The sequence below is a fragment of the Delphinapterus leucas genome, chromosome 10 (assembly GCF_059928025.1).
Source record: "Delphinapterus leucas isolate spDelLeu-1000000601 "Yukka" chromosome 10, BTC_Dleu_Yukka2, whole genome shotgun sequence".
Taxonomy (NCBI): domain Eukaryota; kingdom Metazoa; phylum Chordata; class Mammalia; order Artiodactyla; family Monodontidae; genus Delphinapterus; species Delphinapterus leucas.
Window position 1 is genome coordinate 65,278,377 of NC_143138.1, and position 27,370 is coordinate 65,305,746.

General features: G+C 47.5%; 1 protein-coding gene and 1 pseudogene across 2 annotated transcripts; one reads left to right on the forward strand and one right to left on the reverse strand.

Annotated features, from left to right (window-relative positions):
* Positions 1-32: 32 nt before the first annotated feature.
* On the forward strand, positions 33-18,532 carry LOC111171039 (cathelicidin-5-like). 2 transcript variants are annotated; one of them, XM_022566691.3, is made up of 4 exons: positions 33-16,328; positions 16,956-17,063; positions 17,206-17,277; positions 17,883-18,532. In XM_022566691.3, exons 1-4 carry the CDS (start codon positions 15,972-15,974, stop codon positions 17,982-17,984), a joined length of 639 nt encoding a protein of 212 aa, XP_022422399.2. In that variant the 5' UTR covers positions 33-15,971; the 3' UTR covers positions 17,985-18,532. The 2 variants fall into 2 exon arrangements, with proteins under 2 accessions (XP_022422399.2, XP_022422398.2); XM_022566690.3 differs by having other exon boundaries at positions 17,206-18,000.
* A 6,417-nt stretch (positions 18,533-24,949) lies between these two features.
* LOC149748269 (uncharacterized) lies at positions 24,950-26,820 on the reverse strand (annotated as a pseudogene).
* Positions 26,821-27,370: the final 550 nt, after the last annotated feature.

Consider the following 27,370-nt stretch of genomic DNA (forward strand, 5'->3'; position numbering starts at 1 on the left):
CAGGAATGGCAGCTAGGCTGGACCAATGAGAGGGGAAGAAGGAAGCAGCTCGCGGGGCTCCGCGAGGTCACCCCTCCTCAGAAAGGGGAGGGGCCTAGAGGGGACCTGAGCTCCTCTGAGCCAGAGTGGCTCGGAGGTCAATGAAAACTCCCAGCTGAACCTGCGAGGCGCCGGGTGAGACCGGAAGCCCCTCTTGACCCATTGCATGCTGGGAAGCGTAGTTCGCACAGCCAGCGGCAGTCCAGTCGCTACTTACCCCCGTTAGGCCAAAGGTATATCGGCCGCCCGTCCCGCGCTCCGCAAACTGAGGAAATGTGGAGGGTGGAGAAGGCTGTCCGGGCCCTTCTCCCACCCTGGGCCTCCAGGCCCTAATTTTATCGCGAGAGAGGGAAGTGAATGACCCAAGGACTGGGCGCTGCCTCCTGAACACCAGGGCCCAACTCTGGACCGCTGACTCCTGTCCAACAGGTAGTGCTGGCCATGAGCCGCTGACCACAAGACTTAACCCTACGGCCTGGACTGTGGGCCTCGGCATTGTTTGCTCACCTCCATTTTAGCTCTTGTATAATACTTTTCTCAGAATCATTTCCTTCTCTCCCACCCTTTCTTACCTCATTGGGATAGCAATACCGTAAATATAATAATAGCTAATGCTTATGAAGTGCTTAGGTTCCCGTGTTCCAAGGGCTTTATCTATTAATTCGTTTGATTCTTTTTTAAAAAATTTATTTATTTTTGGCTGCGTTGGGTCTTCGTTGATGCGCGTGGGCTTTCTCGTTGTGGGGAGCGGGGGCTACTCTTCGTTGTGGTGCACGGGCTTCGCACTGCGGTGGCTTCTCGTTGCTCTAGGGCGCAGGCTCAGTAGTTGTGGCACATGGGCTCAGTAGTTGTGGCTCACGGGCTCTAGAGCACAGGCTCAGTAGTTGTGGCACATGTGCTTAGTTGCTTCGCGGCATGTGGGATCTTCCTGGACCAGGGCTCGAACCCATGTCCCCTGCATTGGCAGACAGATTGTTAACCACTCTGACACCAGGGCCCTAATTCATTTAATTCTTAAACAGTTCTATGAGACAGGAATTGTCCCCATTTTATAGATGACCAGATTTGTTGTTATATCCTCTGTACCAGTGGCAACTCCTAGAATGAATGATTTTATGAGAGAGGCAGAGGTACAGCAATCAGTCCTTAAGAGGACTTGTCTTTAGATAGCATGTTTAGAGCAAATACTCTTGATTATTTAGGTTGTATATTTATTTTAGGTGTCTGGTTGAGATTATGACCACTACCTCTGTTTTGGGCCTACCGTTAAATTCATTAAATATTTCTTTAAAAAGCTTTTGCTGGGGTGGAGGGATAAATTAGGAGGATGGGATTAACATATATACACAACTATATGTAAAATAGATAACGAACAAGGACCTACTGTATAGCACAGGAAACTATACTCAATATTTTTTAATAACCTGTCAGGGAAAAGAATATGAAAAAGAATGTATATATGTATAACTAAATCACTGTGCTGTACATCTGAAACTAACATAACATTGTAAATCAACTATGCTTCAACTAAAAAAATAAATAAAAAGCTTTTGCTTTCAAAGGTTTGTATTATGCAAATAATACAAAATAATTACAGCCTTAGAAAATACAGATAGTTATAATTTTAAAAAATCATCCATAATTCTACCATCTTCAAAGAATCAATGGTCAACATTTTGAACTTTTTGTATGGACATACACTATAATTATACAGTCAATATTTGTTTCATGGTTAAAGGAATGGAAAGTCCTTGCCCGAGCAGACATTTCCTGAATGGGATTTGCCCAAGTAGGTTGACATACTGAAGCATTTCCACCAGCAATCCAAGTATTGGAATGAAAACTGTGTCCGAAATGTTAGAGAACCTTTTTTGTTTTTCCTTTCTAAATGTTGTTGGGGACTTCCCTGGCGGTCCAGTGGCTAAGACTCCACGCTCCCAATGCAGGGGGCCTGGGTTCGATCCCTGGTCAGGGAACTGCATCCCACGTGCCACAACTAAGAGTTCACATGCCGAAACTAAAGATCCCACACGCAGCAACAAAGATCCCAGTTTGCCGCAACTAAGACCTGGTGCAGCCAAATAAATATATAAATTTAAAAAAAAAAAAAAAAAAAGGTTGATGAAGACTTTTTTTTTTTTTTTTAATGTTTGGGTCCATGGATTGTGAAATAAAAGCAAAAGAAAAGAAATAATTTAACCAAACCCTTTTCCCCATTCACTCAGGAATGCTCTCCAAAGTCCTGGAGCAGCTCTGGGGGGAAGGGAAGAGCCCTGCGCTGTGAATTGAGAGGTCTGAATTCTAATCTAGCTCTGCTTTGGGGCAAGTCGATTTTTGTTCACTCGTTCATTCAGTCTCTACTGTGAGCCTACCAATTTGCCAGATCCAAACAGACAGGGTTAATGCTTCCTTGGAGATTTGCCTGGAATACTCTTCTTCACTCAGCTAACACCCACCCTTTTAAGAAAGCTCTACCCTCAGATACCGTCACTGACACATTCCCCTGTTACCATCCACATTCCAGGCACCACGTGTTTACACTGGTTTCTGTGATAATTTAATGCCCCCCCAAAAGATAATAAACTCAAAAGGATAGGGACCCCCCCCTTTCGTTTTCTCTACTCTAGTGCCTGATTCAGGGAAACCCTCAGTACATATAGATCGAATACATGCTGCAAAGAAAAAGTGTGACTGCTTTGAGAGTGTTTAAGAAGGGAATTTAATCTGGTCTGGTACCGTCAGGGAATCTCTGAGGAAGTGACCGGGCGGATAAGTCCTTAGGAGGTGGAAGAAAGCGTGTTCTGGGCAGAGGGACAGACCCTAAGCAAAATCTCTGAGGCTGGGAGGAGTCCCCCCCTCCCCACCTTGTGGCAGAGAACGAGGGGGAGGGGTTGTTGCAGAGGGCACAGACTCTGCAGGGGCTTGTAGACCACATTCTGCAAATTTATCTCAAGGGCAATGGGAAATAATTGAAAGGTTTACATTTATATTTGAAAAAGATAACCCTGGCTGATTTAATATTTTACATGTGCCCATTCTTCTTTCACCCACCTGTGCTGTTAGCCAGATTGGATTTATTCTGCATGGTTACCTGAGGCAGCGTGAGCCTCCCTGGAGGCTACAAGGTTTCAGATTAACACTGAAAAGGAAAGTCAGAACTAACAAAGCTTTCCAAGGTGGAATGAGCAGTCCACAAGTCTGTATAACCAGGGTCTTAGATGCTGTGGGGGTGAGGAGTACCTAGCATCGAGGGTTCCCAGATCCTAGTTCTACATTACAGTTATCTGGGGAGTTTTGACTTTTACTTAGTTATTTATTTACTGAGTTCGCAATCCATTTACATGGGACAAATTCAAATGATACCAAAAAAGGCCTAGACAAAATCTCCCTCCCATCCCTGTCTACCCTGTTCCCTCCCCGTTGGTCATCACTGGCCAGCTTTGTGTGTGTGTGTCTCCTAGAGCCTGTGTCTGTGCTAACAAGTGCATGTACATATTCCGCCACACATACTTTTCATTTTTCACAGACGGCAACAACATGTTATAAACACTGTCCTGAATCTCACTTTTTTCCACTTCATATATCTTGGAGTTGGTTCCATATTAACAGATAAATTTCCTCTTTTTTTTTTTTTTTTTTTTTAATTGCTACCAGTTTGGGGAGCTTGTTTGAAAATAGAGATTCTCTGGTCTCCCTTGGATATTTTGACTTCATAGGCTTGGTGTAGGGCCTTGCCTGGAATCTGTATAATCAGAAAGCTCTATGAATTGTTCTGAAACACAGGTTTGGGAACCACTTAACTGAATGACTTTTAAGGCCACTGAATTCCAGAGATCCCACACATTATTCTAATACATAATTTGTGTTTATCCTGGTTTGTGCTGGGTAACAAGCTCTGTAGGATGGTATTCTGAGCACAGGCTAAATCTTGTCTCATGGTTAAATGTCTGCTCTGGGATAACAAACTTTTCTAGCAGAAACCGCACCCCCACCTCTGCCCATTCTTTCGTGGGTGCTTCCTGAACAGTGAAACCCACCCCCAGTACTTTTTTGGCCTCCTGCGTTACGGCAGAGAACTCCCAAATTCCCGTTACTGATAGGAATATCTTGCCTGAATTCCTGCCCCACCTCTGAATTCACCTAGAATGGCACGCCGGCAACTCACAACTCTACTTACCTCAAGTCCACTTACTTCTCTTTCCTTCCTAACCGGACTTGTGACCCTGCCTAGTGCCCTTGGCAGGAAAAGGCACCGGCACCTTCACCTGCCTGTTCTTCCCCCGCTGCTGACCTGATCTGGCTGGACTCCCAAGCCCTTGACCCGTAAATGCTCTTTCTAAATGCAAATCTGATCTCCTCTCACCCTCTGTTTGAAGCCCTTTCCTGTACCCCCCAACTGCTTAAAGCAGGGGCTCCCATACGTTTTGGACCCATGACCTGGAACACACATATCAAAAAGTTTTCAATACATCATTTACTCAGTACTACCTGTAATACACTGTTTTCTCTTTTATTTTTGTGACTTAAAAATCCTAGCTATGAAAAAATTTGAAATTTTTAAAAAATCCTAGCTATGAATCCCTAAAATAAATGTGTTATGATGGCCTGTGATCTACACTTCGAAAAGCAGTGGCCGATAGGCTCAGTAAGCTAATAATGGTGTTCATCTCAAAAGCTGTATGAAAAAATAATGTGGGAATTCCCGGGCAGTCCAGTGGTTAGGACTCGGCGGTTTCACTGCCGTGGCCTGAGTTCAATCCCTGGTCAGGAACTAAGATTCCTCAAGCTGCTCGCAGAGCGGCCCCCCAAAAAAATCTCAGAAAAATTCCTTCCCATTCCTCCTGTTTTGTGTAGTTTATTACTTGGCTCAACATCCCTGTTCTTGCGTTCATTCACTCAACAAATGTTTATTCATTGCCTACGGGGACAAACCTTGTGCTAGAAATAAAATGCCACAATCCCTACCCTCAGCAGGCTTACATCTGCCAAATACAGCCTCACAGAGGAATGCTTACAGTGATGAAAGCATTATCATGATAATGGATGCTGTCTGGGGCAGGCTGGTGGAGCTAGGAGGAGGGATGGAGATGGAGACTCAGAAAGCTGGAGTGGGAAGGGAAGGGGGACTTCCCAAAGGAGATTAAAGCTACTGAAGCTTGAGGGTGTAGGTTGTTGGAAAAGGGTGATTCGGGGTGGGGTGAGGTGGGGTGATTTTTAAGGAGAGGAAAGAGGCCTCAGAAGCCAGGAGGTGAGGATACTACTTCTGCAGAATGGGCTCGTGGGAATGGCTGTGAGGACACAAGTGGGAGGAAGGGGACAATTCTTGAAAGATTGAGCATGCTGAAGGGATTGGCCTCATCCTGTGGACAGTGGAGGGTGTGGAGGGTGGATGAAAATTGCTGCAGGGTGGGTCAGTGGGGGAGAGTGGGGAAGCCTGGGGAACAAGGAAGGGGCTGTCCAAATAGTTCCGGTGGGGAATGGCAAGATCCTGAACCGAGGCGGTGGGAAGCGGGGTGAGGGCTCAACAATGGGAAGAGGGGTGTGAGTGACCTTGGGAGCTGAGGAAGGAGATGGAGCTCACTGGGTTTTGATAGCTGAGTCATTGAGGTGGGGGAGGGAACGGGAGGAGTCTAGAATGATTTCTAGGAAAGGACTTAAGCACCTGGGTGGGTGGTGGCATTATTTCAACAATAAGAGGCACAGTTCTTGGAGATATCTGATGAGCTCAGTTTTGGGCTTGTCTACTGTCTGGGGGTTGGCACTGGAGAGAGATTTGGAGTTCATTAGCATAAGGATGATAATGTCCACTGAGGGTGTGCAAGGAGTATTTTAGGAGGCTGGCTCTGGAGGGCACCAGCACTGAAGCCTGGATGCAGCAGGAGAGGCCCAGGAAGGTGGGGCTGGAGAAGCCACCGCAAGGCAGGAGTGGCCAGTCTATGGTTCAATCCTGGTGACTGAAGGGAGTCACTGAAGGGGGCCATGCAGAGGTCTTCATCGTGTTGAGTGAGTGGTAGAGGTGGGAGGTGAGGAAGAAGCCACAGGAAGGCTCTGGGATGGCAAGAGATGGCACAGAAGGTATAGTACAGTTCAAAGTGCACCAACAAGCACTTAAACAAATGTTCATAGCCACGTTATTTGTTTTTGCTCCAGCAGAGAGCAACCCAAATGCCTATCAACCATAGAATGGGTACCTGGAGGTTCTTTCATACAGCAATGAAAAGTAAAAACTACACCATTGGGACTTCCCTGGTGGCGCAGTGGTTAAGAATCTGCCTGCCAGTGCAGGGGACATGGGTTTGAGGCCTGGTCCGCGAAGATCCCACATGCCGCAGAGCAAATAAGCCCGTGCACCACAACTACTGAGCTTGTGCTCTAGAGCCTGCAAGCCACAACTACTGAGCCCACGTGCCACAACTACTGAAGCCCACGCACCTAAGAGCCCGTGCTCCGCAACAAGAGAAGCCACCCCAATGAGAAGCCCGGGCACCGCAACGAAGAGTAGCCTCCACTCTAGAGAAAGCCCTCGCAAGGCAACGAAGACCCAACGCAGCCAAAAATAAATAAATAAAATAAATAAATTTAAGAAAACTACACCATGGATGAATCTCACAATCGATGTTGAGCGTAAGCTAGACATGGAAGAGGACATACTGTTTGACTCCGCAGCATAAAGTTAAACAAAGTCCTGCTTTTTACCCTTGGTAATAGAAATTAGGTCCTGGTGATCTCTGGGGGTGGTGGTGACTAGAAAAGGCCATGAGGAGGACTTTTTTTTTTTTTAACATCTTTATTGGGGTATAATTGCTTTACAATGGTGTGTTAGTTTCTGCTTTATAACAAAGTGAATCAGTTATACAAAGTGAATCAGTTATACATATACATATGTTCCCAGACGCAAGAGGGAAGAGGAGGACTTTTTACATGAATGTGCTCACCTTGTGGAAATTCACTGAGCTGCAGGCTCCTGATTTGTTCACTTTTCTATATGAATAGTATATTTCAGTGAAATGTTTCCTGTTAGTAACAAAATAACTTTCCCTTGACCCCACTTTCCCCTCTAGCTATAGTCCTTTCCTTCATAATAAAACGCAAAAAAGTTGTCTCTAACTTCTCTCCTCCCATTTTCTCTTTTTTTTGGAAAAGTATTTTTTTTATTAGTTATCTCTTTTATACATATTAGTGTATACATGTCAATCCAAATCTCCGAACCTCCCATTTTCTCTTGAACCCACTCCAACCAGACATTCACCCTGCCGACTCCGTGGAAATGGCATCTGGCAAATTCTCCAGGGACCTTCATTTTGCTGAACCTAGTATCAATTCGCATGCCTGTCTTACTCTGCTCAGCAGCCATCTGTTATAGCACTGGATACAGTTCACTACTCCCTTCTAGAAATATTTTCTGCCCTTGGATTTCAGGACACCGTACTCCAGATTTTCCACCTCTGTCCAGTTGCTCCTAAAAAAAAAAAAATGCTTTAACAACATTGTAAATCAACTATACTCCAATAAAAATTTTTTTTTTTTCTTCTCACTTTTGTGGCCTCTCCCGTTGCGGAGCACAGGCTCCGGACGCGCAGGCTCAGCAGCCATGGCTCACGGGCCCAGCCGCTCCGCGGCATGTGGGGTCTTCCCGGACCGGGGCACGAACCCGTGTCCCCTGCATCGGCAGGCGGACTCTCAACCACTGCGCCACCAGGGAAGCCCCAATAAAAATTTTTTAAAAAAATTGTTTGGAGAGGTCATGACAGAGGAAGCCATTTGGCCACTCAAGGGTGGGAAGCAGGCACAGGGAGGGAGAACAGCCTTGAAGTTCTTCTGGGGCATGGCGGCCTCTTGTTCCAAATAGCAGCAGCATAGAGCCTGGCTCGTAGCCAGAAGGAGAAATGTTTGTGGTGTAAATGAAAACTAAGGATGTGAATGTTATCCTGAAGGCAGTGGGGTTAGAAAGGGCCTCGAGACACCAGCATTCCTCTCCCCTCCTCTCCCCGCAAGGAAGATGAACTGAACTTATGGCTTGGGGTGGTGAGACAGGTCCTTGTGGTCCCTTTTCTCTTCTGAAAAGGTTGACTTTTTCTGCCACTCTTCCCCGGTGGACATTGGTGTAGCACTCAAAGAGGCCACCAGAGGGCACTTGTTTCCCAGGAGAATATTCTTGGGGACCGAATTGAGGAGTGTTGTTGGTAGAAAAGGCAGCTAGAGGGACTTGCCACGTGTGAAAAAGTGAATGCACCCCAGTCTCTGGGGCTCTGCTTCTAGAGCCTTTTTTTTTTTTTTTTGGCTGCCTTGGGTCTTCGTTGCTGTGCATGGGCTTTCTCTAGCTGCGGAGAGCAGGGGCTACTCTTCATTGCGGCGCGTGGGCTTCTCATCGCGGAGGCTTCTCTTTGTTGCAGAGCACGGGCTCTAGGCGCCTGGGCTTCAGTAGTTGTGGCTCACGGGCTCAGTAGTTGTGGCTCGCGGGCTCAGTAGTTATGGCTCGCAGGCTTAGCTGCTCCATGACACGTGGGATCTTCTCTGACCAGGGCTTGAACCATGTCCCCTGCATTGGCAGACGGATTCTTAACCACTGCACCACTAGGGAAGTCCCTCTAGAGCCTTTTTCAGGGTGGGACGAGCTCAGGGCCGGGAGCCCCAAACCTGTATTGCTAGTCTCAGCTGGCCCTTTATGTTATGGGTCAGCCTCTTGATCACTGTTGGTCTCGGTTGCGCCCCTCCAGGAAATGGGAGGAATGACTCCTGATCAGTGTACCACACAGAGGCATTAGCAAGAGAGAACAAAGCAAGTAGTGTAAACACTTCTCAGAAGTTTGAAATAAACTTCTGAGAAGTGAGTCTGACTCCCTCTGGAAGTCAGAGGTCCTGGCTAGCAGCTGGGCCCTCCTTACAGCTTGCACCTGGGTGCTATTCACCTCACAGATTGTCCTGGGAGGAGAGGAAAGACTTTGTGCCGGGGGCTGGAAGGGGCTGGAGACCAGGAAGGTGGACTTGTGGTAACATTGCCCTGTCCCAGTCTTTCTCAATCCCTGGGCCTCTGGGAGGTGAAGTTGTTGCTGGGTCTCCCTCCTGTCCTGGTTGAGTTAGAGCCTCTTGTGCCATCCTGCTGATGACTGGTTGACAAAGGCCCCCATTAGGCAAGGTGCCTTGTTGGGGGATGGCAGATAGAGGAAGGGCTCATGGTTTTGATAAAAGAAATTTTCACATATTGAGGTATAGGGAGTCATTCTGGCTTATACACGAGTTAACTTGAATTTTATGGTAACTAAGACAGCCTGTTTGTGGCCTATCAAACATACATTGTATATCTGTTTTAATTATTAAAGAAAAGGGCACATTGACCAGAAGTAAAGAATGCCCATGTTGGGCTTCCCTGGTGGCGCAGTTGTTGAGAGTCCGCCTGCCGATGCAGGGTACACGGGTTCGTGCCCCGGTCTGGGAAGATCCCACATGCCGCGGAGTGGCTGGGCCCATGAGCCATGGCCGCTGGGCCTGCGCGTCCTCCGCGGCGGGAGACACCACAACAGTGAGAGGCCCACGTACCGGAAAAAAAAAAAAAAAAAAAAGAATGCCCATGTTAAAAATAAAGCTTAGGGTTTATTAAAGTTCCCTGGTGGCCTAGGGGTTAGGATTCCAGACTTTCACTGCTGCAGCCCAGGTTCAATCCCTGGTCAAGGAACTGAGATCCCGCAAGCCATGTGTCCTGGGGTGGGGGATGGGGGAAAGCTTAAATGCTTCCCTTCCTGGGACACCAGTGCTGGTACTCCTCCTTTGATGATAAGGCTCCCTTCCCAGGTGCCAAGGACATACTGACTCGCTGTGGACATGCTGGTCTGTTTTTTTTTGAAACCTTGAAGAGATGTATCCCTGACTTGTTTAATGTTCTTTGTTCTGAGAAGATATAAAGCTGTGCTGAGAGCCACGGTTCTCAGGAGCAGTTTCTCAGAGTAATCTGGGAAGATGGTTTCCGGGCTATAGTCCTCAGTTTGGCTCAAATAAAACTCTCTTCTATTCTTATTATAGATTGCTTATTGATTATTTTCACTGACAGTTTCCAGAACCTAGACCTTTCTAGCCCTGAGCAATACCTGCCCTAGAGGACTTGGGGCTGGACCCATTCCAATCCTTTGAGGCTAAAATCCAGGCTCCAAGGCATGCCCTGGGCCTTCTGGGATGTTTGTGTGTTCTGTGAAAAAAGGGGCACAATTGAGGAAATTGGGGTTAATCAGAGTGAAACATGTTCCTTTCCTGCAGGACTCTCACAGCCTTTAGTAAGCTAACGTGTATTGTGAGTCTCCGGGAAACAGCAAGGGAGGGTTCACATACTTCTTTGACCATGGGACCCTTTTCTTGGGAATCTTGCGCAACCACCCCTAGTCCATGGAACATGCTCTGAGAAGTACCCACTTAATCCATGCAGCCCTCGCATTCACTTCACAGAGGTAATGGAGACACAGAGTGGGCTAGGGGCTTGCCCCAGCCCCAGGTTGGTGGTCTCCTAAGCGTGGCTGGGGCCTCCCTTCCCTGGGCACACTCAGAGCCTTCCTGAGTTGGCAGGGAGGGGGCAGCTGCAGGGCTACTGCTCTTCCTTGCCTTCACCCCTTTCTGTCGTCTTCAGTGGCTCAAGGGCCAGTTCATGTGAGCGTGGGCTCTGTGGCCACGGAGAGCTGGGGAGACCAAACAATTGCCCACACATTGCCGGCGCTTCCCCCCCTGCTCTAAAACTTTTGAAACTGAGATATAAATTATCTACCATAAAACTCACAGTTTTAATGTAATTATTTCAGCTTTGACAAAAATGCACAATCGTGCAACCATCACCACAATCAGGATGTAGAACATTTTCATTACCCAAAATGTTCCCTCACGGCCCTTTGCAGTCTACCTTGTCTTCCTAACCCTGGCCCCTGGCAGCCACTGATCTATTTCCTATCACGATAGTTTTTCCTTTTCTGGAGGTTTCATATAAATAGAATCATGCAATATGTGATCTTTTGCATCTGACTTCTTTCACTTATCATAATGTCTAGCATAATGTTTATGAGGTTCATTCGTGATGCGCATATCACCAGTTTGTTCTTTTTTACTGGCAGGTAGCATTCCATCGTGTGGATGTCCTGCAATTTGATGGACTTGCTGATGGACATCTGGGTTGTTCCTGGGTTTTGACTATTATCAAGTTGATTTGCACATTCTTGTACAAATTTTTGTGTGGAGGAATGTTTTCATTTCTTGATGGTAAATACCTAGGAGTAGAATTTCTGGGATGTATGGTAAGCATGAGAACTTACCCTTTTCAAGCTGATTTCTGCTGTCCTCCCATCATCTGCCAGGGGAAGAGGGGGATGAGAGGGTGAGCTGAAGCTGGGAGAGGTTGGAGCCTCAGCCTTACATCTGTCTCTGAGTAGTTTGGTATCTTGGGCAAGTTGCTTTATCCTGGTCTGGGCTGGCCTCAGTTTATTCATCTGTGAAATGGCAATAGCACTATGATTCTCCCTTCCTGTCCCAGCGGGGGTGGAGCGAAGGTCAGCGGTACTTGCGAGGAAGAACATGGTTCTGGGACAAAGGCCTCCCTTTGAGAGCTCTATTCCCTCTCAAGTCAGTGTGGACAGGACAACAGTCAATTTCTGCAAATCCTAAGAGGTTCCTTTTGGTCCTGAGCTGAGTGGGCAAGGCCTAACATTTTTGGGGTTGTTAAAGGCGATCCTCTTGCCGCAAACACCTTGGAATATGGAGCTATAAAGGAGGAGAAAAATTTTGCAAGGAGACCAAAGAGAAAAGGATCTTTACCACTGTCTTATACACATGTGGCCACTTAAATTAATGAAAATTAAATTAAGAAGTCAGTTCCTCAGTTGCACAAGTCACATTTCAAGCGCTCAGTAGCCATGTGTGTTTAATGGCTGCCATACTAGATAGCACAGATACAGAATATTTCCTTCATCAGAGAAAGTTCTGGTTGAGACTCCAAACCCTTCGCTTTGGGAGGGTCCGTATTATTAGTACATCTCTAGTAAACTGAGGCAGGCCCCATGGAGGTCAGCTGGCTTACAGATAAGGACCCCAGAAGATCCAATGGGCAGAACTCACTGTGAGAGAGCTGGCTGCACAGGGACCCTGTGGCTGGCTGGTGGGTATGGCCCCTGAGATGGACAGCTGGACATGGTGAGGGCCGTGCACAGGCAGAGGGCTGGGATGCAGCCCTGGCTCTCCAAGGGGCTGTGGAGGGAGGCAGGGTGGAAAAGGAAGTGGTTGGCTGGAGCAATTGTGGGAGCTGGCAGGTTTGCTAGCATAAGATGTGGGAGCTCCATTTGAGGGGTGGGCAGTGGGCCTTCTGGGAGGGTCAGACATTCGAGAAATGAATTGGGCCTAGGACTGAGCTGGGCCTCGTGAGAGCACCTCTTCGGCCAAGGCTCCTGAAGGGGGAACTATGGCCTTCTGCCTGAGCCCGGCTGTCTCCAGGAAGGCAGCCCTTGGCTGAGTACTCTCAGCAGGACTCTCAAGGGTCAGTGTTGTGTGCAGGTCTCAGACTATCAACAGCCAGTGTTGTGACAGGACCAGCCCTTGGGGTTCTGATTATGACTGCACGATGCCCTTCACCAATCGCCATCAGAGAACTTTGAAAAAAACAAGTTTCATTATTTATGGGACTGGGAAATTATGTGGCATGACTGGAGCCACTCAAAGACATCTAGGGTAGAGAGAGAAAGAGAATATGGGCCTGGGGTCCTGCTTTTATTGCAGTTGAGGATGGGGGCCTAGGGTTTCTAACGGCTCACTTTTTATTGGTGAATTTAAAACATAAGAGCAGGAATTTAAAGCACAGGAGGAGAAAAAACAAGTGGCCCAAATGATCAGTTAAAGAAATTTGAAACAAAGGACCCTCAGTAGGGGGAGGCGGCCTGGCTTTTTTAATCTAGTCACGCAGCTGACAACATGTTTATTCAAGATAGCCACCTTTGAAGTGGATGCCTGGCTGTCAAAGCTTAAATCAGGCACTTGCATTACAAAAAAGAAAAGAAAAGAGAGAAAGAAAAAAACAATCAACTGTCAGTGTTTACACTGCAATCCACCAAGAGATGCCTGGGCATCGATGGAGAGGACCTTAACTACCTGGGTAGTTGATATGCTAAAAGTCAGAGGTTATAACCCAGAAACACATCTAAATAGGATTACAGTAGTAAATCTTTTTTTTTTAAATACATCTCTATTGGAGTATAATTGCTTTACAATTGTGTGTTAGTTTCTGCTCTACAACGAAGTGAATCAGCTATATGTATACATACATCCCCATATCCCCTCCCTTTTGAGTCTCCCTCCCACCCTCCCTATCGCACCCCGCTAGGTGGTCACAAAGCACTGAGCTAATCTCCCCGTGCTGTGCAGCAGCTTCCCACTAGCTATCTATTTTACATTTAGTATTATATATATGTCAGTGCTACTCTCTCACTATGTCCCAGCCTCCCCTTCCCCCACTGTGTCCTCAAGTCTGTTCTCTACGTCTGCATCTTTATTCCTGCCCTGCCACTAAGTTCATCAGTACCGTTTTTTTTTTTTTAGATTCCATATATGTGCGTTATCATATGCTATTTGTTTTTCTCTTTCTGACTTACTTCACTCTGTATGACAGACTCTAGGTCCATCCACCTCACTACAAATAACTCAATTTCGTTCGTTTTTATGGCTGAGTAATATTCCACTGTATATATGTGCCACATCTTCTTTATCCATTCATCTGTCAATGGACATTTAGGTTGCTTCCATGTCCTGCCTATTGTAAATAGTGCTGCAATGAACATTGTGGTACATGTATTTTTTAAAAAATAAATAATTAATTTATTTATTTATTTTTGACTGTGTTGGGTCTTCGTTGCTGCCCGCAGGCTTTCTCTAGTTGCAGCAAGCGGGGTCTGCTCTTCGTTGTGATGCATGGGCTTCTCATTGTGGTGGCCTCTCTTGTTGCAGAGCACAAGCTCTAGGCATGCGGGCCTCAATAGTTGTGGCACGTGGGCTCAGTAGTTGTGGCTCGTGGGCTCTAGAGCGCAGGCTAAGTAGTTGTGGCACACGGGCTTAGTTGCTCCACGACATGTGGGATCTTCCTGGACCAGGGCTCGAACCCGTGCCGCCTGCATTGGCAGGCAGATTCTTAACCACTGCACCACCAGGGAAGCCCACATGTATCTTTTTGAAGTATGGTTTTCTCTGGGTATATGCCCAGTAGTGGGATTGCTGGGTCGTATGGTAGTTTTTTGTTTTTTTTTTAAGGGACCTCCATACTGTTCTCTTTAGTGAATGTAGTAGCAAATCTTATAATAATTATACAGGCAATAGTCTGAAATCCAGTTTAGAGCCATTGTCCCAAACTTGAAGGTTTCAGCCATGATAATAGGTCAGTGATCTTGAGGGTCCTAGGAATTTGTTCAAGGATTTGCATAATATTGTGGAAAATGTTAATATTTGGCACCATCCTGTGAAATAGGTGTGAGCCTGTCCAGAGTTGGTAGGTTGCTCCATATCTCATCAAACCAGTCTCTTAGTCCTGAGAATAGATCAGTTTAGTTAAAAGGTTTAGTTAAAAGGCCTCGTTTTCGGAAGCAGTGATGCAGGTGGGTTCCCCAAGTTAGGCCTACAGAGTACAAGCAATCAGGTATTTAATGAGAGGCATTTCTGTGGAAACAATCGAAACAAAAAAAATTTTTAAAAAAACAAAGGTGTGTGACTGGAGCAGATTGTAATCCCAATTTCTGACTTCTGAAGGCAGCCAGATTTCTAGGTGTTGGGCTTAAATCCTCTTCAAATGGAGTGAGGGCAGACAGTGGCAATCTAATAGATTTTCCCAGGTCACAGTTTGAATCTCTGGTGATGCTTCTGAGTGGCCCACACAGCAACAGACATGAAGATTGTCCATACATGAGCTGTTATGGTGATTTCTCTGAAATTTATATTAAGTGTCCTATTTTAGCCTGCATAGCTTCAGGAAAAGGGCAGTTTTAGTTCTCAATGATTCCAGGTCAGGAGGATGGGAGAAAAATTTGAAACGTTAGTTTGGAGAGTTGTAGCCAGATATTAGAGGAAATGAGGAGAAATCAGTATCCAGACCAGTTTATAGGTAGGCAACAAAACCTCAATGACAGTTAACAGAACTAGTATTTAATATCCTCAAGTACATGTTAAATTTTCTACTGAAACATAATTTTTCTGTCTAAAATTACCCCCATTTTTATCAAAGATAACCAACTTAAGACTAATTTGCTTGCAAATTAAGTCTAGTTTCAATAAACTTGGCCTGATTATTTATATGAGTACAGCAAGAAAAAGTGACTGACCATATAGGCTCCTTTAAGTCTGCTTTGCTGGAACTTTTCATAAGGAATCCCAGATTGAACTTTGAAAATTCTACATGACTATTCTTGAGGCAACCTGGTTGGGAGGGGCCAGGGCAATAGGCCACGGCTGGCAGGGACTTGGGATGGGACATTTTTAGAGTGAGAAAGTCAGTGGAGAAGAATCCAGGAGAGGGGACAAATGAAGCCAAGCCCCTGACTGGCTGAGGGCTGGGCCCAGAAGACAAGATGGTGTGGGGTTGACTGTCTGCCTAGGGTTTGGCTAGGTGTGTAAGGCTCTAGAAGGAGCTGGTACAGTCATCCACTCATCGACATTAACTGATGGCTACTCTGTGCCAGACAGTGCCTAGAGGAGGAGATTGAGTGCTGAATACACTCCTTTACCCTGTTCCTGCGGAGGCCAGAGTGTGGAGGCCGAGGGGCGTAAGACACAGCCTGGTCTTCCCTCTCCTGGAGGACTCAACGCTCTTGAGCAACCCTGCCTATGGCACTCCCCATGGGCCCCAGGAGAGGCCAAGATGTTGTCAGGGAGATGGAGAAACCATTTCTTCACCTTCCACAGGAGGCTTCCCGCTCCCACTGCCCAGCAACCCCATGAGGCAACAGCAGGGGCTGAGGCAAGTCCAGCTCACAGCCGGGGAGGAGATCAGGGATGGGGCAGGTCAGGAAGACGCGTGGTTGGGCCATTGCATCAGGCCCAGGAGGGGCATAAAGGAGGGTCCTGCATGCTGGGAGGAGGCCAACTTGGGGACCATGGAGACTCAGAGGGCCAGCCTCGCCCTGGGGCAGTGGTCACTGTGGCTACTGCTGCTGGGACTAGTGGTGCCCTCGGCCAGCGCCCAGGCCCTCAGCTACAGGGAAGCTGTGTTTCGTGCTTTGGATCAGCTCAACGAGCGGTCCTTAGAAGCTAATCTCTACCGCCTCCTGGAGCTGGACCTGCCTCCCAAGACCGTGAGTCAGGAGGACCCTGGGGAGGGGGCTGTCTCCCGCCAGCCCTGGCCACGCTGTCACCCCCTCTGCTCAGGCTGTACCTCCTGTCAGGAAGGCACTTCTCCTTCTAGGTGGGCTCCCACCTCTTCCAGGAAACCTTCCCAGAGCTGGGTCCCCTCCTAGCATGAGAGCTTCCTGCCTTAGCATCTCTACTGTGGGAACAGGTGCCCTGGGCTCCAGGGCTTTCTGGGAGCTCCAGGATAGGGGGGGCGGTTACTTGGTCTGTGATGTGACTTCCCTGCTTTAAGTCCCATCTGTTCCTCATTGTCTTCCTACCAGGGAGGGCTCTGCTCAGCTTGGAGGTTCCAGTGACAAGGTCTTTCCCTGCAGGTGGTCCCTGACTTGCCTCAGCCCCTCCGTGGGGAAGGTGTTCTCATCAGAGCTGGTCTGAGGTCCCCTCCTGCTCTCTGTGTGCCCACGAGGCCAGGAGTGGGCTCTGTCCCCTTCCCCTGTGCACCCAGCAGCAAACCCAGGGCCAGGCACACAGGAGGGGCTGAAGAGGCTGCCGTCTAGGTGAGGGACAGGGAGACAGATCAGAGAAGGAAGCATGAGCTTGAGCCCAGTCACCCCACTTTGATCCTTGAGCAGGATGAGAACCTGGACACCCCAAAGCCTGTGAGCTTCACAGTGAAGGAGACCGTGTGCCCCAGGACGACCCAGCAGCCCCCAGAGCAGTGTGACTTCAAGGAGAATGGGGTGAGGCTGGGGGCTTAGAGTGCTGGTGGATGATTCCCAGGGAGCTGAATAGGGGGCTTTGGGGAAGATTTCTAGCCCCTGGGCTGAGGCTGGGAGGCAATGGTCCGGGGGTTCCAGTTTGAGCTCGAACCTCCCCTTACAGCTGGTGAAAGAGTGTGTGGGGACAGTCACCCTGGCTCAGATCAAGGACAACTTCGATATCACTTGCACTGTGGTGAGTGGCCCGTTCTGTGTTGTGGAGCTAATAACAGGGTGGGTTGAGGAACATCCTTTGGACCAAATACCCACTGCCCTTTCCAGGGCAGAGAAAGGCCCTCCTACCTGGCCTCTCCCTCACCCGAGCCCCAGGCCTCCAGGACTGGCTCTGCCATCCCTTAGAGCAGTGGTTCTCTAAGTGGGGTCCCACCCGGGAACTTGACAGAAAGGCAGATTCCCAGGCCGCACTCAGACCTCCTGAATCAGACTCTGGGCTGGGGCCCAGCCATTTGTATTTTCACAAGGCCTCCAGGGGATTCCGACTGTGCTGAATTCTGAGAGGCACTGATTAGAGTAATGTGCTTTCAGCCCCTACTCCCGTCTAGCTTTGCTGGGATGGGCTTGTGACCCTGGGAAACCCCTTGCCATCTGTGGACCCCAGTTTCCTCATCTGTCTGTAGGTGTAGGGTTTCAACCACATGCTCCAAAGGTCACAGCCAGAAAGTGAACTGGGGCCCAAAGTCTCCTGAAGTCACCCAGTTAGTGGGGATGTCCACGTGGGGAGGATTCTGGTCTTACCCTGGGCCCATTTTCCATAGTAACTTGTTTCTTCCTCTTGCATAGCCCCAGAGTGTCGGGGGAGTGCGAAGCCTGGGTAGGAAGATACTAAGAGGTTGGAAGACGTATGGCCCAATTATCGTCCCAATAATCAGATTAATTGGGTGAATTGTGAGCCCAGGGAAAAGACCTAAGGGTCTGCCTGCCCTGGTTCAGACTTCTAGACTCTGAGAAATAAATTCTTGTGAAAGCAACTTACTCCAGGCATCAATTTCATTTGTCTCCCCTCCTCCCACTTACCAGGACCGAGTCCTTAGCTCCGGGTAGCCTCTTTTGTGTGTGTGTGTGTATGTGTGTGTGTGTGAGAGAGAGAGAGAGAGAGATCACTCCTGTAAACACAGTCATGGGTGAGGCCCCTGTTCCTTCCAGGAGGGCATGGGGAGAGGCCAGGGCCAAGAGGTCCAGCACAGCGTCTCCATTCTCGGGTCCCTCCCATGCCCTTCACACACCTCTGCCCTCCTCCTCCAACACCCAGTAGGGACTTAAGGAGACCTGCTCTGTGTGCAGTGCTGGTGGGGATGCTGTCCCTGCTCACATGGAGGTGACAGTCTGGAGGGGCCAGGCTTTTGTTAAACACTCACAGAGACGCAGTTCAGTCTCAGGGTTAAGCCTACAGGTACAATGCCCATAGCGTTTCACTTGCCCTTGACAATCTTAACTCTGGAAAGCCCACCCCTCCTTGCTTTTCCTTTGGCATTGAGACACATCACTGTTTCTTCAGCTGGGTCCCAGATTTCAGTTGTGAGCTTGTGTTTATTTTTATTTTTGGCTGCACTGGGTCATCGTTGTGGTGCTCAGGCTCTTTGTCGTGGGCTTCTCTCTAGTTGCGGCACGCGGGTTTAGTTGTCCCATGGCAGGTGGGCTCTTAGTTCCTCAACCAGGGATCGAAGCCACATGCCCTGCATTGGAAGGCGGCTTCTTAACCACTGGACCACCTGGGAAGTCCCTGTGAGCTTGTGTTTAGGGATCAAAGGTATATAAATGTTTTTTTACCATTAAAAAGAAGCATCCTGCTCATTGGGGTGAAGAGCTCTGCGTGAGTGTGAGAGATACAAAGAGCGACACACAGGTCACATATCTGTTTGCTTGGGTGTTTCAGACACTGTCCATGTCTTGCCCACTCCCCATTCTCTAGCTGACCTTTGCTCTGGGGCAGACTGGAAACATTGGGGCGTTTGAACCCAGGGAGCAGCCTCAACCAATTATTGGGGGGACTTGGTAGAAAAATACCTCCTCTTCCTCACTCCTTGGGGGGTCCACTCCCAGATATGTCACACCTCCCCCTGAGGTCCCCAGCTGGCTTGAGCCCCTGTCGCCCACTTCTGTGACCTGTTCATTGACACGTCCTCTTCTGACTCAGGTCCTGCCCTTTCTCCCTTCTCTACACTCGTGCTGGCACTTTCTGGAATCACCTCCCAAACAAACTACTTCCACTAAATGCTTGTCTTAGGTCTGCTTGTGGGCCAACCTGTACCAAGACACAGATTCCCCGCTCTGAGAGGGACAGAGGACAGGATCTCACAGAGCACTTACTTTGCTACCTGTCAGGCTTGTCTCCTCTTGGTGAGCAGGTGGGGCTGATCTCAGGCAGGTTAGAGGAACCTCATGCTTCTCACTCTACATCAATGCAAGTTGGGGGAGGAAACTTTACAGAGGATACCCAGGGGGCTGTGTTGTGTCTGTGCCAGAGGATACAGGCTTGCCATTGCCAATTGTTAAGTGGTCAGGATTTTTCTGAGCTGGTTGTTAAACTCTTGGTAGCTTGAAATTGGCCTTGGTGGAAGTACTTCCACCATGGAAATCAGCAAATGTTACCCATCAGTTTTGTCATAGCTGGCACATCCCTGACCAACCTGAGAGAGGGATCACTCATCAGGATGATATGGGTCTGTGCTGATCACATCTGTTTCCAATTTCCTCCCGTGACTGCCCATCCTGCTTCCATGGCAACCCACCTATAGCCTCAGCCCTGTCTTGCCCTTTCACATTTTACATCGGAGTTGGCCATATGTCCCTTGCCTGGGACCAGGCCCTCAACATGCATATGTGACCACTGATAGCAGAAAGGAGATGACACAAACATTTTTTCCATTGCAACCTTTGAGAAGGAGACAAAACAGGCAGGGAGGCATGGAGGCCTTGTCAGTGCCTTCTACAGTGATTGACTGGTGAGAGTCTGCCGTTTGACCATTAGACCTCTTACCCCTGAGAAAACAGGTAACAGACTTTCATGAATGGCATAGAGCATTGTCAGTCCTCCCTGAGAGTAAAACTCTGGATGGTGAGTTCCATTTGCATATGATGGCTACAGTGTGATGGGTGTGCAATGGAGGGGACCTGAGCCCAGCAAGGGGGAAAGAGGGTGCTCTGGGGAGAAAACTGCTTAGGACAAGCAGAGGGCCTGGCATGGTAGAGTGAGAAGTGACACTCAGTTCAGTGCTCAAGGGAGGCATGCAAGGGGGTGGGTCAGGGTGGGACTGGAGAGATGGACAGACCCAGGTCTGGAAAAGCAGTAACGAGCCAGGTGATTTTAGAGGGGAGAGCAGATCCTTGTCCACTTTAGCCAACACCCTGGCTTCAGTGTGTGTGTGTGTGTGTGTGTGTGTGTGTGTGTATGTGTATTCACGAGGGGTGAATCATCAGGGAGCCGAGCAAGGACATGTCGCCCCAGGGCAATGGCCAAGGGGAGAGGAGGGAAGGGAGAATAGAAGGAGGGTTGTCACAGAAGCTGAGAGAGTGTGGGGCTGACTGGGATGGAGTCACTGCAGAGGGGATGAGGCAGGTTTACTCCCTGACAGGTTGAACAATGCGAGGGGTGGGTTCTGAGAATGTGATCATGGGCTGGTCAGAGTCCTGGTGTAGATATGAGATGAGTGTGGGGGGAGGTGACTGTTCAGTTTTGACCACATTGGTTCTGAAATGCCAGGGGCATGAAATGCCAGTTTCCCTGGGTGGGGCACTGGGCAGCAGGTGCTGTGAGCACCCTGCCCAGATCCCCCTCACTGGGCGGCTGCCCCCCCCCGCCCCGTCCCCCATCTGTTTGAAATGTGCAATACGGATGCTAATGGCTCACAGGTGCCCCCTTCACAGCTGCCTTCACAGCCTCCCAGGAGATGCCTGGGGGGTTGTGTCCCCTCTGCCCTCAGCCTGTGGATGGGGACTGACTATGAGGGGACATCAAAGCCCAGCCCCCGCCTCAGTCAGTCCTAAAGCAGGGGTTCCAGGCTTTTGTGGGTGAGGCTGAAGCTCGTCTCAGGGTAGAGCACGTCCCTGCTCAGCTCCTTCCTCTGCCCTATCCTGCTCCCCTCCGCCTCCCTCCTCCTGACAACACTCCTCAATAAATCAGATGCCTCTCACTTCCCAGCTGAGGCCCTGCTTCTAGGGAACGTGGCCTGTGATGGTGGTGGAGCTGTGCAGAGTTCACCCACTCGTCCCAGGTGGGTCAGGCGCGGGGCCTGATGTGGAGAGAAGAGAGAAGAGCCCGAGGCGTCCAGGGTGGTGGTGCAGGAGGGGAGTGGGGTGGGCGTGGTGCTGTAAGCCAAGGGGCATTGAGGATTTTACAAAGTGGCCAGAGTAGGACAGGAGCCCACGAGGCCCAGGGAGATGACTCCTAATATTTTCCTATTGTTTGTGCAGATGTGAAGGCCGCTAACTTCAGTGGGGGGCAGCACAGAAGCCAAACACAGCGAGTGGAGGAGAGCAAGAGGTAAGGAAGAGGGAGGGAATGAGTGAGGACAAGGAGGGGCTTCTCCATCCCCCAGACCCCTGCTGTGCCAAGGAGGGAATCTGGGCTGTAATCAGGCAAGGTCCTTGTGGACCCTGCCCTTGAGCCCCACCAGTGAGGTCTCAGGAGTTAGTTTGGGGGCTCCCGAGACGGGACAGGGGACTCCAGGTCAGCCTCAGTGGGGCAGAGGGAGAGAATTCTGAGGGGTCTAGATGTCTGAAAGGAATTGCTCTCCTGCCCGTGTGGCCCTGAGCAGGAGAATTGATCTTTCTGGGCCTCTGTCTCTCTATCTGTAATTGGGAACAACATTATCTCCTTTAAGGGGTTGGTCTGTCATTTAGGTAGAGAAGGAAGTTCAAGGACCTCATAGGGGCCAAATGTGAATCTCAGAGGGTGAGAGAGTCAAGGAGACAATAGTTAGAGTGTGTTAGTCTCAGGGCACAGTGCCGGCTCGTCTGTCAGTGCAGGGACCCAGAGAGACACTTGGAATCCCCATCAGAGCAGGAGGAGATGAATTAAATGCAGCCCATGCACACAGTGGACTTCCCTGAGGGCACCGAACTGGCCCTTCTGCACTAGCCTTTTCCCATGTGGCCATTAGAAGGTAGCAGCTGGCACAGTAGGGCGGGGTACCCTCCAGACTGCCTGTGCTCTGACTCAGCAATGCCCCTGCCAGTCAGAGCCCAAAAGTCTCGTCCCTCAGCCCCTGTGGTCTCTCTAGCCTCAGCCCGAGGGTGAGGGCTGCCCTGGTCCCTGGGGTCCTACTTGCAGCCCCCTGTTCTCCTGTGTGTCACTCTGCCTCTGTGTCACCTCAGCCAGAGCAGGGTAGGACGCTGGCAGGGGAGACAGAGGGCTACATTGTCACTTTCATGGGCCCTAGGCACTTTCACCTTCGTGGACCCATTCATCCACAGAAAAGTATTAAAAATTACATTTTGTAACTGCATTCATGTAAAGATGGATATAATCAAGGCTGCATTGTATATATATATTTTTCGTGAATATTCGTACATAAAATGGGTACTTTAATATATTCTTTGAGGAAATGAAAAACAACATTTGTTAGCTAATGAAAGCTTCAAAAAGAGTTGGTAAAATATTTGAAAAGACTACAAAAACTACTGTTTCACAAAAAACTCAAGCAGTTTTAATCATGTAAAATAAAATACAATAAAAAACATATTGGGGGATTATATTCAGCTACAAGCAACAGGAAACACCCACAGCCATCTTGACAGAAGGAGGTGCTTATTGTCACATGGAAACAATGGATCACCAATGCCACTGAACAGTGCAGCAGAGAAACAAACTCCCATGTCATTCTTATTAGCGACACCATTGTGAATGTCGTGGTGAGTCAGGAACACATACTTACTAGTATTATTAACAACATAAAGTGTTTCCTACACATATTAGACACTAGATATAATCCAGAGAGGAGTGGAATCAGAGAATATTTCCAACCATAAAATACTGAAATAACTTTCAAAGTGGACACAAGAGGCCTTACAGAAAAAATTTAAACTCTGATGGATATTTGATGTGTAAGCTGTGAAGATATCAGGGGAGACTACATGTCTATAAAGATGGAAATCTAACATTTTTTGGTGGTGTTGAGGACACTCTTGACTACAAGGACACAGAATCTGGAAAATAAGCTGGGAGATGGTGTCCTTGAAGCTCCTACGTATCTGCCTCTCTCCCAGTGTGCAGGCTCCATGATCTGAAGAATGTCTTCTCTGCATCTGCTTTAAAATCACACACACAGGTGAGTTGTTGGTGAATGCTAACATGGAACCACAGAGGGGATAGATTCTGGAAAGTCTAGGTCCTAATATGACTCACAGGCAAGATATCTCCAACTCCAGATTTTTTGTATTATCACAAGTCTCACAGTCTATTCAACAAATACCAGTCAGAAGGAAACACAAAAAACAAATAGGAAAAATCATAATTTACATAACAGTATACTCTTTGACATCTTAGTCATACATGAAATTTATTCCAAGTGTTTAATAGAATGGAAAATGGGAAAAGGTTCCTATATGCACCACCACCAAAGAGGATCTTTCTCAGTAAAAAGGGTACAATATATACAATAGATTATATATCCAGGAACTGCCACACAAAACTACTAGGAAAATCCCAACAAATACCAAACTGCCATTTTTCAATGGCCCATTAACAGAGAATTAATAGAACATTAAAAAAATTTAAGCCTCACTGCATACTAGAAATACACTTAAATTCATCCATGGATCCAACAGGCTTCAAAAGTAAATAGAACAAAACTATCTAATTAAAGGAAAAATCACTACCTTTAAACGTTATGTACTATTGTTGAAAGACAATTTACAGAATTAATTCACATTAATATTAATTTGTGAAATTAGTAGAAATCCACCATTGAAGGATACCCTTGAAGAAAGATCCTGAGTAAACACAGCATATTTATAAACTTTTTTTTGTTGTTTTTGGTTGCATTGTGTCTTTGCTGCTGTGCACGGGCTTTCTCTATTTGCCACGAGCTGGGGCTACTTTTCGTGCGGTGCATGCGCTTCTCATTTTGGCAGTTTCCCTTGTTGCGGTGCACGGGCTCTAGGCACATGATCTTCAGTAGTTGTGGCACACAGGCTCAGTAGTTGTGGCTCGTGGGCTCTAGAACGCAGGCTCAGTAGTTATGGCGCACAGGCTTAGTTGCTGTGAGGCATGTGGGATCTTCTAGGACCAGGGCTCGAACCTGTGTACCCTGTAGTATTGGCAGGCAGATTCTTAACCACTGCACCACCACGAAGTCCTATAAACTTTTAAAACAACTCTTTCTGGACTTCACTGGCAGTCCAGTGGTTAAAACTCCATGCTTCCACTGCACGGGACACGGGTTTGATCCCTGGTTGGGGAACTAAGATCCCCTGCATACTGTGCAGCCCGGCAAAAAAATAATAATAAATAAAAGTAAGAACAACTCTTTCGGGCTTCCCTGGTGGTGCAGTGGTTGAGAGTCTGCCTGCTGATGCAGGGGACACGGGTTCGTGCCCCAGTCTGGGAAGATCCCACATGCTGTGGAGTGTCTAGGCCCGTGAGCCATGGCCACTGAGCCGGCGCGTCCGGAGCTTGTGCTCCGCAACGGGAGAAGCTACAACAGTAAGACGCCCGCATACTGCAAAAAAACCAAAAAAAAAAAAAACAACTCTTTCATATTGAAGGTTTTCTGGAACATTAGACATAGATTACTTTCCATCAAGTTATCTCATGTTACTTACATTTATCTTCTCCATGGGAGCTTTTACATATTAATGATATTGGCCAATTGAAGTGTTTCCCAGGCTGTTCACAAACAACGTTTTATCTAGTAAATCCTTTTATGGTTTCATAAACTACTAAGATCAGAAGAGCCATTCCCACATTCGTCACATTTTATATGATTTCTGTCCAGTGTGCAGTCTCAGGTCTTTGAAGGACTGAGAAACAAATGAAGGATTTCCCACATTCCTGTCATTGATAGGGTTTCTGTCCATTGTGAATTCTTTCATGCACTTGAACATATGTGGAAGTGAAGGTTTTCCCTTCATTTTTACATTCATAGGGTTTTTCTTAAGTATGGTCCTTTGGTGTATTTTCAAAACCACTGGATACCTATAACTTTTACCACATTGTTCACATTGATATTGTTTCTCTCCAGTGTGAATCCTTTCATGTATTTTAAGAGAACTGGGATTAATGAATACTCTCTCACATTCTTTATATTTATAAGGTCCATCTCCAGTGTGTGTTATCATGTGTTTCTGAAGGGTTATTTTCCATGTGAAGGCTTTCCCACATTCCTTACATTCATAGTTTTTCTCTGGTGTGGATTCTTTCATGACTTTGAAGAGACCGGGCAGTATTCAATACTTTAGAACATGTTTTATGCTCATATGGTGTCTCTTTGGTGTGATGTCTTTTGTGTAGCTGTAAGAAACTGAAATGATTGAAGGCTTTACCACACTGCTTACATTCACAGAGTTTCTCTCCTCTGTGAATTCTTTCATGTATTTGAATAGTTTCAGGACTTTTAAAGGCTTTTCCACATTGTTTACATTGATAGGGTTTCTCTCCATTGTGACTGCTTTCATGCATTTGAAGACAACTGGGATAAATGAATGCTTTCTCACATTTCTGACATTTATAAGGTAAATCTCCAGTGTGTGTTACCATGTGTTTTCGAAAAGTTGTTTCCCACTTACATTCATAGGGTTTCTCCCCTCTGTGAGTTCTTTTGTGTAGTTGGAAGGATTTTTGATATTGAAAGACTTTTCCACATTGTTCACATTCATAGGGTTTCTCCCCAGTGTGACTTCTTTCATGTGTTCTAAGAGAACTAGGAGAAATGAATGCTTTCCCACATTCTTTACATTTATATACCTTCTTATGGTACTTTTGATACTCTCTTGGTTTGTCTTCAATGTGACATTTCATGTGTCTATTAAAGGATGAATGATGCATGAAGACTTTTGCAGATGCACTGCATTCCCATGGTTTTAAACCAGGAGTTTTCTTCTTCAGATTGAGAGTTGGAATAAGGGTGAAGTTTTCTCCACAGGAACTACTGTCTTTACTTTCAGAGAGTCTCTCTACCATAGGACTTCTTAATTTTCTCCCCTGGTTTTTGTACTGATCTTCAATATCATGATCTTCCTGTTTTCTTTCTACTGAGACCAGGTTCCGGAAGTTTTCCCGCATCACATCTCTGTAGAGTTTCCTCTGTGAGGAATCCAGTAAAACCCACTCCTCCAGGGTGAAGTTCACAGCCACATCCTCAAAGGCCAATGAGTCCATTTTGAGGTTTCCTGGGTCTGTCTGAGTCCCTCCTAACGACTCCAAGGACCAGTGCAGAACACAGAGCAACAGAAGGTACATGAGAGTTAATGGGCCAGTGAACCGGACAAGACATGCGACCTCCTGTGCTCTGTATTATATATTCATTATATATTCGTTCCTCTCATTGTAAAAAGAAATTATTTAAAAATATTTTGTGGGCCCCAAAAGTATCATGGTCCCTAGGCAGTGTGCCTACTGTGCCTAATGGATAAGTCAGTCCTGGGGAAGTGGTTTTCCTGGTATCAGGGCAGCCACCCTGGCAGGGAAATAAATGCTGCTTCTGTCTGGGGACAGTGGGCACTTGCTGGAGCTGCTCTGAGACCACCCTCGCTGGCCATCTGTGGGTATTGCAGGTTAAGTGGGAGGCCTCATGTGACTTTGAAGGCAGTGCCTGGGGATTTCCCTGCCCTGGTGTCTTGTCAGGCAGAGGTCTAGGAGCTGGGGTTCCCCTGGGGTACCTCCTGTTTCGACTGGATTTCATCTCTGTTGAGTGAGATTTTGTTAAGACTAAAATCACACCTCTCCAGAACACTGGCGCCATAAATTTTTGTCAGTAAAACTGAGAACTAGCTATTACATAGAATTGTTTTGTGCTAGGACAAAGGAATTGTCCTAGCTGAGAACTAGCTTTTACATAGAATTGTTTTGTGTTAGACAAGGAAATGGAGACACAGAGAAGTTATTTAAAGCTGAGGTGATAGAGCTGGCTGTTTACCCTTAAATAACTCCATTTGTATTTCTTGAGACTAAGGGTAGCCTCCTATATAACTACAGAGCAGTTATCAACTATGTACATTTACATGGATACAACATTTTTTCGTATATGCTGGCCCAGTTCCATTGTGTCAGTTGATAAAATAATGTGCTTTAGTTTACAGCATTTTGTCACCTCCGGTATAGGATTCAGCCT